Source organism: Coptis chinensis, chromosome 6 (assembly GCF_015680905.1).
Source record: "Coptis chinensis isolate HL-2020 chromosome 6, ASM1568090v1, whole genome shotgun sequence".
In the NCBI taxonomy this organism is placed as follows: Eukaryota; Viridiplantae; Streptophyta; class Magnoliopsida; order Ranunculales; family Ranunculaceae; genus Coptis; species Coptis chinensis.
In genome coordinates, this window is record NC_141461.1 from 84504339 (window position 1) to 84521451 (window position 17113).

At 35.6% G+C, this 17113-nt stretch overlaps 1 protein-coding gene across 1 annotated transcript; it reads left to right on the forward strand.

Annotated features, from left to right (window-relative positions):
• Positions 1 to 12495: 12495 nt before the first annotated feature.
• On the forward strand, positions 12496 to 15635 carry LOC147494970 (Transmembrane proteins 14C). The gene is made up of 4 exons (XM_086569461.1): positions 12496 to 12776; positions 12875 to 12939; positions 15067 to 15154; positions 15289 to 15635. The coding sequence occupies exons 1-4, from the start codon at positions 12554 to 12556 to the stop codon at positions 15396 to 15398; spliced, it is 486 nt and encodes a 161-aa protein (XP_086425587.1). The 5' UTR covers positions 12496 to 12553; the 3' UTR covers positions 15399 to 15635.
• Positions 15636 to 17113: the final 1478 nt, after the last annotated feature.

Sequence of the window (17113 nt, forward strand, 5' to 3'; positions counted from 1 at the left end):
CTAGTCAAGGAATGCGTCCCAAGGTTTGCCTGGTTGTACATACATGATAATTTGAAAATGAAGTCACCCACAGGTTAAACTCGCTTAGTAAGAAAATTGTTAAGAGGAATCCAAAATATGCTTTAGATTCTAGCATTGTTCAAGGATTGATATATATGTTGAATGTTACCAACGAACTCACCAAGACTTATAGAATGGCAAGGGATAGATTTAAAGAATGTCATGTGGCCGACGTCAGCATACAATTGATTAATAGAAGACAAAAATATGGAAGACTTTATAATTTGCCATCATCAAAAGAGATAGCTAGTCTAATCGTTGGCAATGGTGATGAATTTAATGAGCACAGAGATGTTATTCTGGACAAGAAAGGATTTGGCTTAAAGAGAATCAACGAATTGCTACCAAGTTTCATGGCAATGCAGTATCCACTTTTGTTCCCCATCTTTGAAGATGGATCTGAGACTTGACATTCTATATAGAAACAATGCAGTAGTTGGAAAAAGAAAAAATATTAGCATGAGAGAATACTATGCTTTTAGATTACAACTCAGACGCAATGAAGGCCAGACTATAGTTCGTGGGAAAAAATTGAGACAACAACTTTGTGTAGATGCTTATACAACTGTTGAACAAAATAGAATGGATTGGGTTCGAAATAATCAACAAACAATTCGAGCAGAATTGTATCAATGATTAGTAGATGCAGTTGTTGCTAGTGACACGAGGCCTGGTACTATATGCAAACGGTTAGTTCTTCCTTCATCTTTCACAGGTGGTCCGCGGTACATGGTACAGAACTATCAAGATGCCATTGCAATATGCAGGCACACAGGTTCCCCAGATCTCTTCATTACTTTTACATGCAACCCTAAATGGCAGAAATCCAAAGATGTATTGACATGATAGCTCCTGGTTATAAACCAGAAGACTTTCCCGATATTGTTGCAAGAGTTTTTGAGATGAAATTGCACGAACTGATGATTGATTTACAAAAGCGCAAGAAATTTGGGAAGGCTTGGCCAGGTAACCTATATACTATACTGTTTTAAATAATTTAAAAAGTCATAATATTTTATGAAAATATTAATAAATACGGGTTTTGTTAATGTTTTGCAGCATTATACACTATTGAATTCCAAAATAGAGGTTTACCACACGCTCACATTTTACTTTTTCTAGACAACGCTTTGAAGCCTACTACTCCTTCACTAATCAACAATCTCATATCAGCAGAGTTACCTGACCCAATTGGTGACAAAATTGCTTATGATTCAGTGCTAGAATTCATGATACATGGACCATGTGGAATAGAAAACTTAGATTCCCCTTGCATGAATGAGAAAAAGTGTACTAAGTTCTATCCAAGACCGTTCAGTGAAGAAACAACTATTGACGACAATGATTTCACAGTTTATAGGAGGCGGAATAACAATCGAAAGGGAATGAAGAAGAATATAGAAGTTGATAACAGATGGGTTGTTCCACACAATGTTGATTTGATAGTTAAGTACCAAGCTCATATTAATGTGGAACACTGCAACAAGGGAAGATCAATCAAATACCTTTTCAAATACATAGGGAAGGGACAGGGCTACTGCAATTATTGTTGAAAACATGGTTACAAACAAAGATAGTACTCATCAAATAGTAAAGGACATTGATGAAGTTGCAAATTTCTTAGACTGCCGATTCTTACCTACTTCTGAAGCGGTTTGGAGACTATTGAAATTTGATATTCAGTACAGAAGACCAGGCGTTGAAAGGTTACCATTCCATCTTGAAGGTGAGAATTTGGTTTATTATAGTGAGAGAGATGATGCAAGAGATGTAGTAAAGAGGAAATCTTCATCAAAAACCAAGTTCACAGAGTGGTTTAAAGCAAATGTTGAGTATCCAGAATTAGCTAGGGGTCTTATGTATGTCGATTTTCCTACTAAATTCGTATGGGATAAAAAGGAAAGGAAGTGGAAGCCAAGAAAAAATGGGAAGAAAATTGGACGTGTCTACTACGCACATCCTACTTCAGGAGAGAGATTTTATCTGCAGCTGTTGCTGAATATCGTCAAAGGTCATTTGCCTTATGAAGATATTAAAACTGTTAATGGAAAAGTTTATCCAACTTTCAGAGCAGCATGTCAGGTATATTTTATTACATATTCCATGTTAACTTTTTTTTGTATATTGTTTTCTCGCCTAAAATCTGTCGCACATACTTTTAGAAGTTCAAACTTATTCATATGTACTATTTAAAAATATTGTTATATATTATTATGAAATTAAAAGAGATGCATGCAGACCAAAAAACATATTTATTTAACAAATTCTGATGCTACAAAGGTATACATAACACATTCTTACCCTTTAATTCTGCATATTAAATTTTTGGTAAGTACTAAACTAAACATACGCATTTCAATATAGCACACCATGGTTACAAAACTAAACAGTTTGTCACAGTCAAAATACTGAAATTAATGACTTTTAATAAAAACATACAAACAAAAGAACATACATTCCATCTCTTGGAAACAAGAACAAAGATAACTAATACTCCAGCACAAAGGTAATGGCCTAACACATAGGAGGTAAGATACCAAAATAAAGGTCAATCAAAGAATCACTAATTCAGTATAGTCCAAGTGAAGTTCTTACAGATAGATATTCATTTGATTACTTCGTGCAAGAGGTGAAAAACTAAATACAGGTAAGCAAGTTCATTTCTCTTGGAATCCAAAGTAGAATTCCAGAATCTAAGATATGAATCAACTATAACAGATACTACATCGTAATAAACAGTTAAGACATGACATACCTAGAACTTTTGAAGTAGTGAGACGTTGGGTGATTGTTATCAATGGGACTTAGTCACCTGCAACCCACTCACCTTCAAGAAATGTTGTCGCTCTTGATATTTACTCATTTGTTACTTCACTGGCTCCAGAGGTTGTTGTAAACTCAGCAGTGTTAGTGCCATTGTTTCGTATAACAACCTTGACGAAGCTTGACATCTCCTCTAGTTCTATACAAAGTGAACTCCCAGCAAATGATATAATACCCAATTCCTACTCAATTGTTCCATTTACAAAGGCTACAATACCCAGATATGAGTAGTAATATGTTCAATGGAATCCTGAGTCAAGAAGTAGGTGCCCTTCAAAACTTGAGAGTACTGAATTAATGCCGCCTATCGTATATGGTATTATTGTTTAGTTTTTTATCACTACTTTATGGTACATGTTCCACTGAAGAGTATGGGCATTTTTACATAGGACCTGTCACACCCCGAATTTCGACAGAATTCGGAAAAACAATATTTGTTCTCGACTCTTCGATTTCCGAGGTGTGACGCACTCTCCACTTCCAAAAACCCATAAACAGTTTAAATATGCGGATAATTAAAAACCAATAAAAATTTCAATTAAACAAAAGTCATCTTCATTACAGAAATTCACAAATAAGATTAGGTTACAAATCTCTTTTCAATAACTCTTTATTTAAAATTACAAATGAAAATACAAATAACATTGTCTCAACTGAAAATCTATATCACCTCAAGAGAAAACAAAACCTATCTTGAAATGTGACGCTAACGCAAACCACAAGCAGCAACCAACCTTCTTCAACACTAAACCTGTCAAGACTTATCAACTATGTTCATTTAATGAACACACCCGATAAGCAAACATGCAAATCGGGTCAGAATTATAAAAATGTTGGTGTGAGTAGCTCTAAAAATACAACATATACTTATACATATACATACACAATCCATAAGGCAGTTAGTTCCTCCACCGATGCGCCTTAACTTCCAACAACTAATACGACATCCTTAAGTACAATAAGTAAGGCAGGTAGTTCCTCCACTGAGGCGCTTTAACTTCCCACTAACCACACAATAAACCATACGTATAATAAAAAGACATTTAGTTCCTCCACGAGGCGCCTTAGGTTTTAACTAAACTAATAACCAGCCAAGCATATTCTATACTACCTTATTTCATGCTCAATTACAGAGTGGGTCGTCTCTGCACAAGTAATTAGTTTGACCCACCCTTCTGCAAAACCATAGACGATCATCTATCTAAAGAGATATCATTAAACAACATATTACCATAATTATATTAATTAAGGCTTTCTTTGCGTGTCTCTAAAATCACATCGTATCTATGTCTTACCTAGTTTCCCTGGCTACCACAATCGCTTCCCAATGCCGAACATGTGCATCCACATGCCTCCCCTTACATAATGAACCACTCTGTGCGTAACTACCCTGAGCGGGATGCCGCACACCAGGTAACCCTCACACGAAAGCCATTATGTAAGTACTACCACTATTCGGCATAAAATATCGCACGTCTCGTTCTAATTTTGCGAACGGAATAATCAAGCCACCATTAGGCTATGCCAGAAGGGCTATTCAGCTTCACTGAAACGCCAAAAGGGCCAATCACATTACTTACGCCATAAGGGCCATTCAGATTCACTGAAACGCCCGAAGGGCCAATCATATCACATACGCCTATCACAAAGGCAAATCACATGAGTTGTGGTAGCTAGGTTCTAGGATTTTCATTACGTAATTTATTCAAGTGTCATACATTTATATCTCATAATAATTTCACTATATCACGTGCATGCCAATTAATTATTGCACTAAGCCACACTATTTAGAAATATTTCAATACATCTCATAACACCTTTCATTCTTTCACGTGCCAATATATTATTGTACTAAGCCACAATCCCGTGGGAAAATATTCACCAATACTATACTACCTCATAGTAGCATCTCACATATATAATAATGGAGCGTTTATATAAATTTCTCAAAGATATTGCATTTAATCGATATCCTAACATATGATATCATTTAACATAACAACAATTTCAACATACCCCATAACGTCACAATAGCTCCAAACGTATCGCATAACATTTTTATAGCGTTTTAGGAATATTATATCTCATAAAATTTCACTCTTGTCACGTGTCTAAAATACAAACTATCAACATCACACCTGTCTTAGATAATGACAACCAAGTTTATACAGACTTTCCTGACATTCTTTCATTTGATTTGTCCATACAATGTACAGCATAAAATGTAGCACAATTAAACAGTCCACAGTCCACAATCAAATCCCAAAAATCTGAAGTCCATGAATCTAAGTCCGTATGTAGTTTAATTCTCATAAAACGTATATTTCTAAGTCTTATAAAAATTCCCCGATTGTTACGTGCCCATATTTATATACTTTACACACTACTCATATCAAATCTTAATTAGATAATGACAAACAAAGTTATACACTATCGACAATATTTTATTACTACATTTGTCCATATTCTTAAATATGTGAAAAACTGGAAAAAGTCAACATTCCACAGTCAATGGTCAATGTCAACCTATCATTGTCAAAATCAAACTGCCGTTTCCATGTTCAACAGGTTCAGGGTCATAGCCCTGGTTCACGGCTAAGGGCAAAGGTGCATGACTCATGGGCTCATGACTAAGGTCATGGTTCGGACCTAACCAGCCAAGCCCATGACTCAACCAAAGGTTCAAAATAATGTTAGCCGGATCCACATAACAATAATGAACCAGCCCACCAAAAATAAAAGAAAACCGGCCCATGTATACAAAAATTAGAACTGGCCCCAACAAAACTAATAGAACTGAATCCGGCCCAACAGCTAACATTAGAATTCGGCCCAGCAACTTAAACTAGCTAAGGCCCAAGGCCCAAGCGAATTAGAGTTAGAATAGGTGAGATTGGGAGCACCGGATCTAAATCTCGGTCATCCCCTCCACCAGACCACCAAAAATTGACCACCACAACCTCCACACACCACCCTACACAAACCCACCGATTTTAATCCCCATAAAAACCCAAACAACATTAATAAAAACAAAAACCCCAAATCATTCAATCCCTATACTTCATCAAAACTAGATCTATAATATTTTGATCTCCATTAATGGTTCTTCAAGCTTTAACAGCTGCCCCCTCACTCTACTACACTACCCCACTTCCACCAATCATCAATCAACCACCAAAAATCGAAACCAAATCAAACGACAGGAGTTCAAACAATCAACAGGATAGCGCGGCCCATTAACCTCCTTCAAACTCAAAGCGGCACACCCCTTCCACTACACAATCCAATCTTCATTCCCCAAACCCAATTCAACAACAACACCACTTTCACATATACCCCGACAGTTCGACCACCAATTTCAATCTCGACAGCCCCCTGACAGTTCAACCACCAATAACACCATACCCCAGTTCAAATAAAGAACCACACCACCTCAGTATGGGCTCAAAAACCACAACCAGGAGAGTTCAAATACTAGACTTGATCGATTCTCTCTTTTGGGCTTGGCGACGCCAATAATAGCCCATCAAGCTTTGACAGTTAAATGTCGAGTTTCCGAGTCTCAACAGAGTTTAATCTAATAATACGACACGACGCCGAAAATAACCAGAGAATGAACAGTAACAATGGACGGAAACATTTGACAGACAAAAATGTCTGTATACCCGTAAAACTAAAATATAGGTTAGATGAAAAAAATAACAATATAACTACTCACCTGTATTAACAGCTCCTACGAATTCATCATAGTTCGAATCGTCGCGCTCCAACACTCTAGCAATCCAGCTTCTATCTCTGCCTCCATTTTTATTATATTTTATTATCTAAGTACCCTATTCTCCATAACAATATGAATATATATCTGGATTTGAAACCTAAGCCCAACACAGACTCGGGCCCAGAAACCAGGCCCACATATCCCAAATCCAATCCAATCAAATTTTAAATAAATTAATTAATTAATTAATAAATAAATAAATACGTATTTTAAATACGGGCATTACAGGACCTGTTCATGTCAAACATATGGCCCCTTGCTCAAATTCTGCTATATGAAAATTTAACCATTTGTTCGTTGCCAGCTCTCAATATATTGCTATGAATCAGCATGAGTACCTAGGTGTAAGACATTTCAATATCTCCATAACACATCCACATAATCAGATACATATCTTACCATGAAGATTGGAGCAATTTAGTGTGAAAGGAAGCTGCGTGGGAAAAAGAGGTAGCAACTCAAATTTGAATTGAATTTGAGATACAATACCCGCTTAAAACATATGTTATAATTTGTTGGGCCCAGGCCCAACAGTAATAGTATACTTAGAGGTTTCTAAACCCAATAGCTTCTACCTAATTAAAACAAAATCTAATTTAAAATAAAATATATATGGGTATTTGCGTTGGACCCAAAGTTTTACATTTTTTAGCTTTAGGTAACTCTATCGTTAGTTAACGATTCATTTACCAAGTTTGACCGTCTATTGTGGTGTGTCTGGTGTTATGACCTTTCAAAATGCAACAACTACCCCTCACACGTTTTGCACGTGCTCACACCATAAAATTCAAAATCCAAATTTCAAATTACCCGACACGTGTCATAATCCATGCTCCTAATAGAGTTATGGCTGCAAAAAAGGAGAAACTCGCTGTTCCAAAATATCAAAACTTAAGAGATATACAAAACTAGAAACCTAGGAAAAGTGAACTTCCAATCACTTAGTAAAGCATAATCTATTAACCTAAAAAAAACAATTTAACTACACATATCAAAAAACCAGGTAGCCTATTTTCTTCCTCTTCACCATTATTTATAATTATTTATTGACTTCATTTTATTATGTATATTGCAGATAATGGCGTATGAAAATTACAGCTTATGTAAAAAAAATGCTAAAGGAAATTCTAGAAGAAGGACTTAACATTCAACAAGATCCGGTCTACAACACAGAATTAGAGAGCGGACGATTCAAAAGCACTGTGACATTAAAGGTGTCAAAAGACTTATTCCTTAACAGTGAAGACGTCATAGTTAAAGAAATTGATGGAAGCCCAACATATTCTGTTGCAAAAGCAGAGGATTCAGCAGCTTTTAACGCAATACAGTTTATAAAGGATGAACGTGATATGGAAATTGAAGACTTCAATTTCAAAAAACTTATGAAGAAAAGAATAGAAGTTGAAGCGAAACAGAATCAACTCGACATCCTCAAACATATTATGCTAGATTGTTTGGTTGATGATAAACACAATGACCCCTAATTACCATATCAATATATTATACTACCATATCAATAAATGATAGAACAGGACCACAATCGATATCAAAAACCTGAATTTCCACAAATTCATTACTTAATGTCCAAGAATGATCACACAAATTGATTTGGTAGGGGGATGCCTGGTGGAGTATTTGCACTAAATATTATATAGAGTGTGCCAACTTGCCAGTTGATATGGTAATGGCCTGCCAGCAAGAGGAGGCCAAGTGTCCTGAGTTTAAGAACACTGAAGAGCACTTAGAGTTTGAGATGTTCTAGCGAATCTCTGTACAAGTTTAAATTGTTGTTAACTCAGTTAGATTTGCACAAAATACGGGCCAAACTTGTTGGATTGGTCCGGCCTTTACCATACTAAAATCAATTCTATTTTATATACTTATCCGTTTCTAATTCAGATAAGTATTGCATAATTCAACTTCTACCTACGATCCTCTTCTAATTTAGATAACTATTTCTTAATTCAACTTCTACATATGGTACAAGTCCAAAGCAGATATACTTCTAAAACTAGAACAAGACCTTCGGAACTTATAAATACAACACAACAATGCCTCCGATTAATATAATTTTCACAAAACTATAGAGCTACTACAGAGAAAAGGTACACATGACAATAATTTCTTTTTCAATCTTATTAGATTTTTTAATAGTATTAGTAAACATGTTTTATTTTAATCCATGAATTCAGCATAAATAATACATCTGTCCATGCATACATAGAAAAACAGTTGTATATTCATCATAATTGTGATAACAATTGTAATTCTAATAGCTTTATATACTGTAACAGAACATTATGACTGAAAAATTCAATTTTTTCGATGAGGTGAACGGCAAATCGGCAAATTGGAAGGTTCGAAAGCACATAAGCGAGAATGTGGGAAGTCAAGTTAATCTACAAGACAAGACACAATCATATGGTCTACACATGCTGCTACTTGACAAAAAGGTAGAACATACTCAAAAAATTACTTCTTTTATATCAAAACAATTTTTGAATTTTAATCCACTTATATTACATTGTGCAATCGAATCAAATTCATGCAAAGATTTCACCAGGAATCCAACACATGTTTGAAAAGAAACTGATAGAAGGAGACATATTTGTAATTGATAAATTTGAAGTAAAAGAAACAACCGTAAGATATCATCCAGTAAGATCTAAGTACACTATTTCTTTCACAAAAGATACTATAGTATCTCCTTCGAAAGAAATTGGGACGACGTTCAATAGATATAATTTTTCATTCGTAGAATTTGAAGATCTTATGAAAACAAAGGATATCTCAGTTTTTCATACCAAAGGTGAGTTCTTTATACATATCCTATTGTTTATTATAACTAATTTCTAACAATGTCTACAAATCAGATTTCATAGGAAAACTTATCAGAGTCGGGCCAAAGAAACCTCAAGGATTTAGGGAAATCACAATACAAAACGAAAGGTAAGCAAAATCTACATAAATAATTTTTTAACTTAATTTCTTACACAGCTAACTATGTAAATCGTGTCGGGGGATGTGAGCTTCTTCAGTAGCTTTATGGGGTGACAACTCCGATAGACTGGCAAATATCAGTAATCAAGAAGAAAATATGATGCTCATCATCACATCATTATACCTGAAAATGATTGGAAGTAAGTACAAATATTAATCATCAGTTATATAGATTGTTAAACATATATAATGGAAGTAAGTACAAATCTAATGTTTTGAATTTTCATATTTTACAGAGGAATACAAACTTTGTTTAACATCTACGACAAAGTTGTACTTGAATTTGGAACATTTTGGCCACGTTGACCAGATGAGAAATAGGTGATATTCGTTAACAAAAGCATTACTATTCCTCACAAAAGCATTAACAAATATGACTTGTCCCTAATTTGTTTTTCGTAGATATCAAATTAGAAATACAAGAGTTCAAATTGAACAAGCAGTGACAGACGAACCTACTTCAATGAAGGAACTAATGAATCAAGACAGAGTCTCAATTTCAGAGCTAATTTCACTAGGAAAAGAAACACACAATCAGGTATACCAAGTAAATGTCTAAATAATACCATGCTGAAATTAATAAAAATTGAACTAATAAACATATTTTTTGTAGGGAAAGCAATTCACTTGCAGGGCAAAGTTTGTGAAGATATATGGAAACCAGTGGAGCTACAAATCATGGGAGAACTGCACTTATAAGCATGTTGACAAAGGATCGGAACCTTTTTGCACTAATTGTGAAACAACATACAAGACTCCACAAGACAGGTAAAGAAATCACTAATAAATACTACATCTTCGGTTTTATAATTCATTACTAATTCCAACTTTAAAACATCAACAGTGCGTGCACTTAAACTATCGCACAAGATGAGAGTGGAGATCAAACGACTTTTGTCGCCTTTTGGTAAAAGGCAAAAAAATAGTCGAGTTTCCTATCCAAAAAATAATGGAGCTGACTTCTGAGGCAAGTACATGACTTAATGAGAAAAATTATTTTATAGAATGATACAAAGTTCGTAATTGACCCCGTACCTATATTTATTTTGTCAAAAAGCAGGGAAAAAGTACTAAAGAAATTAAGGAAAAAGCTTGAAAAGAATCTTGGGAAGGAGTATATTTTTTCAAAGTTAAAATTGAATGAGTATAGTATAAAAGAAAAGTTCCCTTCATTCAGCGTTACGGATATATTAGAAGACGATGAAGACTCTGTTGAAGAAAATCGTCCATCAAAAAAATCCCGTAAAGATTCATAAACAGAGAAAAATGAGGACAACAAAGAGACCAAAGGATGAAAAATATCGCCTTAGGATGGAAGATTACTATGAATTCTATTAGGATTTATTCATATTTCATCAACAACATCTGTACTTTGAGATACATTAATGATGTTTAGGTTTTAAACTATTTGAGGTATTTAGTAGTGTCTTTAGATTAATTTACTTTAATTCATTAATTCAATCTGAAATTTGTGAGTTCAATTTGAGTACAATTCATAAATTCTCATTCCTATACTTGCACTCTAAGTCACAAAATAACATAATCTCCTTTATAAAAGGCGATGAACATTTAGTAATCCTTAAGGTTTACGTGCTCACTTTCTGGATCAGTTTTTGTACTTAAGGCGAGTTAACAAACTATTTACTCCACAATAGCCTAGCACTTTTGTGAAAATGACTATCATCTATGAGCATAAACACTACGACTATGATCATTGCTTTTATGATCCAGCTGATGCACTGCACCAAAATATTAAATATAGACGACCTAGAATTTTCCAACGAAATATTGGGAGAAAATCAATACAGATGTCAAATATTAATTGACGTTCCAATCTTTAACATCAAAGACAATCACCAATTCAAAAGAAATTCAACAACTCGAGAAGATTTAGAAAATTCAGCATCGAAGAAAGCAATTGATTTTATGCGCAGTGAGATAGGCTTTGAAGTAGTAGACTATAACTACGAAGAAATAGAAGAAATTTGCAACAAACTTGAGATTGCAGAAAAGAACGACATGCTTAGAAATCAGTGCATACAAATTCAGGAAGAAGAAATTCAGAGTCTGAAAGAAGATATTGATTATCTAAAGGCAATTATAAAGAGGGAATGGTAGAGTTAGACATTTTTACATATATGAAATCATATTTTTAGTAATAATTAAATGTAATCATTTTTTAGCCAAGGTTTTGTGTACAAATGGAGTTTAAGAGCTATCCCCAATCATCAAACCACAAGGAAAGAATGACAGGTATCTTTGAACAGATAAATTGCTCTAATCATGTATATTACAAAAATAAAATCAAAGATTAACTAAAGGGTTTTATCAATGTCTGCTGCTTTCCGTTTAATTTGAATGAGTGATTAAAATAATTTGCATATCTCATAGCTATGTATAGTTGCTAATATTTTTTAGAATAATTTAATATAGCAGCACCCGTTGGTAGGACGGGTTCGAAAACTAGTATTAGTATATAGTTTGTGCCCATGACACTATTTCAAATTAGGCTTAAAAGAATTCCAACCAACTAAATGATAAAAGCCCGACGCACAAAGCAGTTATTGTTGACCAAATCAATAATGATCGGTACTCTTTAAAATTAATATTTTAAACTGCACATATCCTATAAAATTTTGGATCTACATCTCATAATTTGTAAGAAACATTTATAACCGCCGGACGGGCGCACACACCAATCTTTTTATTAGATAGATTGTGTCTATAATGTAAACCATGGACCCAATCATAATTTACCGTCGGGCCTAATCCCAAATCCCAATACCTTTTGGTCGAAATGTCGATAAGGTTGAAATACCGACCCAGTGTACTGGAATTAAAGTGTTTAGAAATATCGACACCATTTTCTTTCTTCAAAAAACGAGGACGAAGATGGTGACCATATCTTCATTGCCTGCACTAAACATTCCATTTACAAAAACCAACTTCTTAGTTGGCTCCTCAAATACCGTTTTACTACACAACAATGTCTCTTTACTTTCTATCAGCAAGAAAAAGAAACACTCCTCCTGCAAAGCTGGACTGTTAACTCAACTTGCTCCTGCTACTTGTGCTGTTTACGGAACTCTTCTTCTTGGTGGTGGTTTATTTGCTTGTAAGTTTTTTTTTACTTACTTTTATCCAATGCCTAGTTTTCCCAGTTGTTTTCAGTAGATATTTTATTGAAATGTGTGTGTGAGATTGTATTGATAGATTCAAGGTCCGGGAGTAAAGGGTCTCTTCTTGGTGGTGCATCAGGTGGTGCTTTGATGGCAGCTGTAAGTTCACTTGCTCATTTATATCAAATTAGTGGTCATAATGTCCAGTTTTATTCCTTGCATAGAGATGTTCATTTCATTTTATCCAACAAAATAGCAAAGAAATATCCTAGTTTTATTAGTGGTCACAAGTTGATGTCCTGTATGTGCCTCCAATAAGGAATCCATTTGAACTTGGAGTATAGGAGCCTCATCTTAGGTGTTTACATTTTTAATTAGACACAAATGATTCCTAACCACAAACGTTTGGAACCAAATTGGATAGCTGAAGAAGGTGACCAAGATGGTGGTGGTCAAAACTCCTTTGATGCTAAGAACAGTCTAAGGGAATCGTCATCATTGTGAGTTGTGTGTGCTGTGCAAAAGGGGAGTGGGAGTTAAACAACTAAACAAGAGTGTCCCTAAGATCATTTCAAATTGGGCTATCTACGACTCTTTGGCGATCAATGCTTAGGTGATTATTCAATGATACTTCCCTTAGAGACGGAGAGTATCATTAAAACAGAGTTTCTTGCTTTGGTAATGAATTGTCCATTGTTGCTCCCTTAGCAAATTTTGTCCTAGGATCCCACTGTTCTGATAGGTTCTGGGAGCATGTTCCTATGCAAAGATGATATTGGTGCAGTATATGATTCCTAGGAGCTTAATGGAGTACCATGGACCTTTCAAGTATTTGATGGTGTCTCCCAATAAGCTACATGTACATGGGTTGGGTGTGCGGAGTTATGTACTCATAATTGCCTTCCTCAGAAAAGAAGGCGGTGTCTTCCACTCTTATCCATGTTCATCACCTTTCTGCCTGAGAAGGGCTACTAAGAGCGCCAGAATGGAGCTTGCTTTGTTTTCTTATTTCGATAGTGCTGCTTTTCTGCTGCATGGTTAATTCTCGACACATTAGATTTTATCAAGAATAAATGTAGTCACATATAATTGCTGACTTCTCGTACTCACAGTTTCATTTTTCCGTAAGGCTGAGGATCACTGTCATTTAAAATTGAAATCGGAGAATTTGAACTCATTAAGATGTAAGAATATCTTTGGAATCTGTGTTTTTTCATCCATTAGTAAAATTAGATTATTGAAGAAAGTTTTGAGAGAAAAGAGGAAAAACAAAGTGATACAGTCTTAGTTAGTTTTGGCCTTCTATCAGTTCAATATATATAAGAAAATAACAAGGATTTACATCGTTGAAACTTCCTAAAAAAGTCTCCCCCCCCCTGGGGGGGGCTTGGGCCTGGGCCTCATAGCACCTCGGGAGATGTCCCTTATCTAACAGTCATGATGATCACTTTGTGACAGTTTTTTGGCTAGTTCAGTTGTTGTGGACAAATGTAAGTGTATTCAAACTAGATCTGAAGTTGATTGTATGTATGTGCCTTCATCCATTTGGAATTGGACTATGGGGGCTCATCCAAGGCGTTTACAATTTTGATCAGCGAACAACTCACCACAAATTTTGCCACCACGGACATTTGGAATCGAGGATAACCAGCATGGTGTTTGCGAAACCTCCTTTGTGTCTACTCAAGGAACATTGAATAAGGGGATCGATCTTAGGGAGTAAAGGAAATAGTATTATATTAGTAATCGTAGTTGTGACATGTATCCTGATAAAAAAAGGGAGTGGAAGATAAACAAGAGTGCTTGTATGAAGGTTACAAGTTGGGCTGGTGCGTTTTGGTGATCAACGCTATGCTGATCATATCTTCAGTAATCAGTATAACACACCACCTCCGTGCCTCATGTTTCTTGTCAGACTCAGTTTAGGTCTGACAGTTGCGCACCTAGGAAATTGAATTGTGTTCGTTGTATAACTAGTATTAGCTGCCACAGTAAATTCCTTCTTCTTTAACTACGATCAGCTGCAGAAGAAACTGACACGTGTCGCGAGTTTTATCATGACTACCAGCAAAATCCACTATCAACTTCTTGTAATTACATATTTCCATGACAATAATGTTCTTGAGACAATTTTGTAGATTTTCACTATTACATGTGCCATACCACTTTGGTATTTGGCATCAATTATCTAAGTGTCATGTATATATTTTGCGAGCTCACTTCCCTCACTATAAGGTGACTTGTTGATACTTAAGTATTTTGATGGACATATTTGTGTCTTTGCAGGCTTATTATCTAATGCAATCGCCAGAAACAAAAAGTATTGGTGATGCTCTTGGATTTGGCTCTGCTTTACTTTTTTCTTCTGTTTTTGGTATGAATCCTTCCATTTCTACATTTCTGATAACTCACCTTCAGTAATGGGGTTTTAACTGTCTTACTTTGTTCTGTATTAATACTTCTGATACCCAATATGGCTGACCAACTACTCTTGATTTCTTTGTTCAGTTATCCGATTGGTAGCCAGTCGTAAGCTAATTCCAGCTGGTCCTTTGTTGGGTCTTTCCGTTGGCGCGCTGGTTGTATTTGTATCAGCTTATATGCAAGATAAAATCTGATTAATGACGTAAGATGGGGTTGTGAAGAATTTTAAAGCTGGCAAGCTTGCTGCTTTTTCGGCAGTCTTTTTAATCCTGTGTCTCCACAATAGAGATATTAGCTTCATTGGTGATCTGGCTATGTGTTCGTGCTTTTGCAGTGAACTGTTTCATTATGTTTTGTAAAGTAGAATGGTTGTCTTCCAATTCAAGCTTGCATAGTACAGTGTTAGCAATAAAGCACAGCTATTTTGGGTACATTACTGTACAACTTGCATAGGCCCTGTTCTCTATTTATGAGTTGTGACACTGTTCTGGTACACGGCCGATCCCTGTCTGGGTTTGGTTAGGTTTTTACTGTATCATTATCCTCTTTCAGCAGTAGATGAGGACCTCCCTTGCTACTATGTTAGCTTTAGCCTTTGTTAGTATTCAATGTTAGCATATTCTGCCCCACGTTTTGGAGAAGAAAAACAGAAGAAGAAAAAGAGCAATGTTGTGTGTTTGGGCTGACACCTTTTTCTCTGCTATTATCTTTGACTTGGAACCAAATGCAGAGCAGTTTTTTCCCCCGTCTGTCAAATTATAGGATCGTTTCTTTTTGCTGCTATTTGTCGCAATATCATCCCAAAGTTAATTGCAAAGCTCCTCTTACTTAGAGAAGACATTGGATCATCATACCATCAGAAATCCGAAAGTTGGTCCTTTAGCACAGGTATAACGCCTGAGTCCATCATGTTGTGGTGTTTCCAAGAAATATGACACGGTCAATGCAGTATTGGGGCTTTAGATGGGGGTTGCCATCGAAATCAAGCAGGCCACCATAACCTTCGGCCTTCCTTCCATAGGAAATGTGGCTGCAATTCAATCAGGCGGGAGAGATCTTTGCTGGGGCAAAGCGAACCAGCCAATCTTTCAATGTCCCCAACCTGGTTTAAGCATGAATTTGATTAGCGGCAACCAATATGGTCAGAGATTTTGTTACCGAATGTCGCACGTTATATAACTAATATACAGACTCGAAGATTGCTGGTCACATAGTACTTGGAGCTATCGCAAGCAGAAGTTTTGCAAATTATTTGCTTGCAGCCTTTATTCAAAGAATCGGACCCAAGTATTACAGGCTTTACCAACGTTTCTGCTGCTTCTCTTTTACAAAATTTATACACATTAATATGGGATATCAAAAGGATGCATGTGCAGTATATGAACGCCTTACAATCATAAAAGGTCAAGGGATCTAGTTCAAACCAACTCAGCTGCAGTGAAGTTTCAGAAGAATCATAAACGAAATCAATCCATGTTTTGCGCAGGTTATATGATTCCTGATCATTTTATATTATAATACATCATCATGGCGTTTGCCATTCACTGTTCATAAAAATGTCTATCTAACAAGAGGTCAAGAGTTACAAGACAAATTGTTGGCACAATATGAGACCAGATATGGTCTTCCCATGCCGATCGATTCTACGCGAACAGTTTATACCACCATCGAGAATATTCCAGACCACGAAGAGAATGGATCCCTTTTGCCTCATAGATTTCTACATTTACATGTTCATTGATTATATTGTGAATAAATAACTGCAGAAACAATGTTACTTACAACAAATAGATCAATCCTACACAAGGATCGATCCTTCTCAATAGACAAGACTTCAACACCCTCCAATCAATATCCCAACACTTCTCAATATCAAATAACAAGCATATAAAGTAAAACAATTAATGTA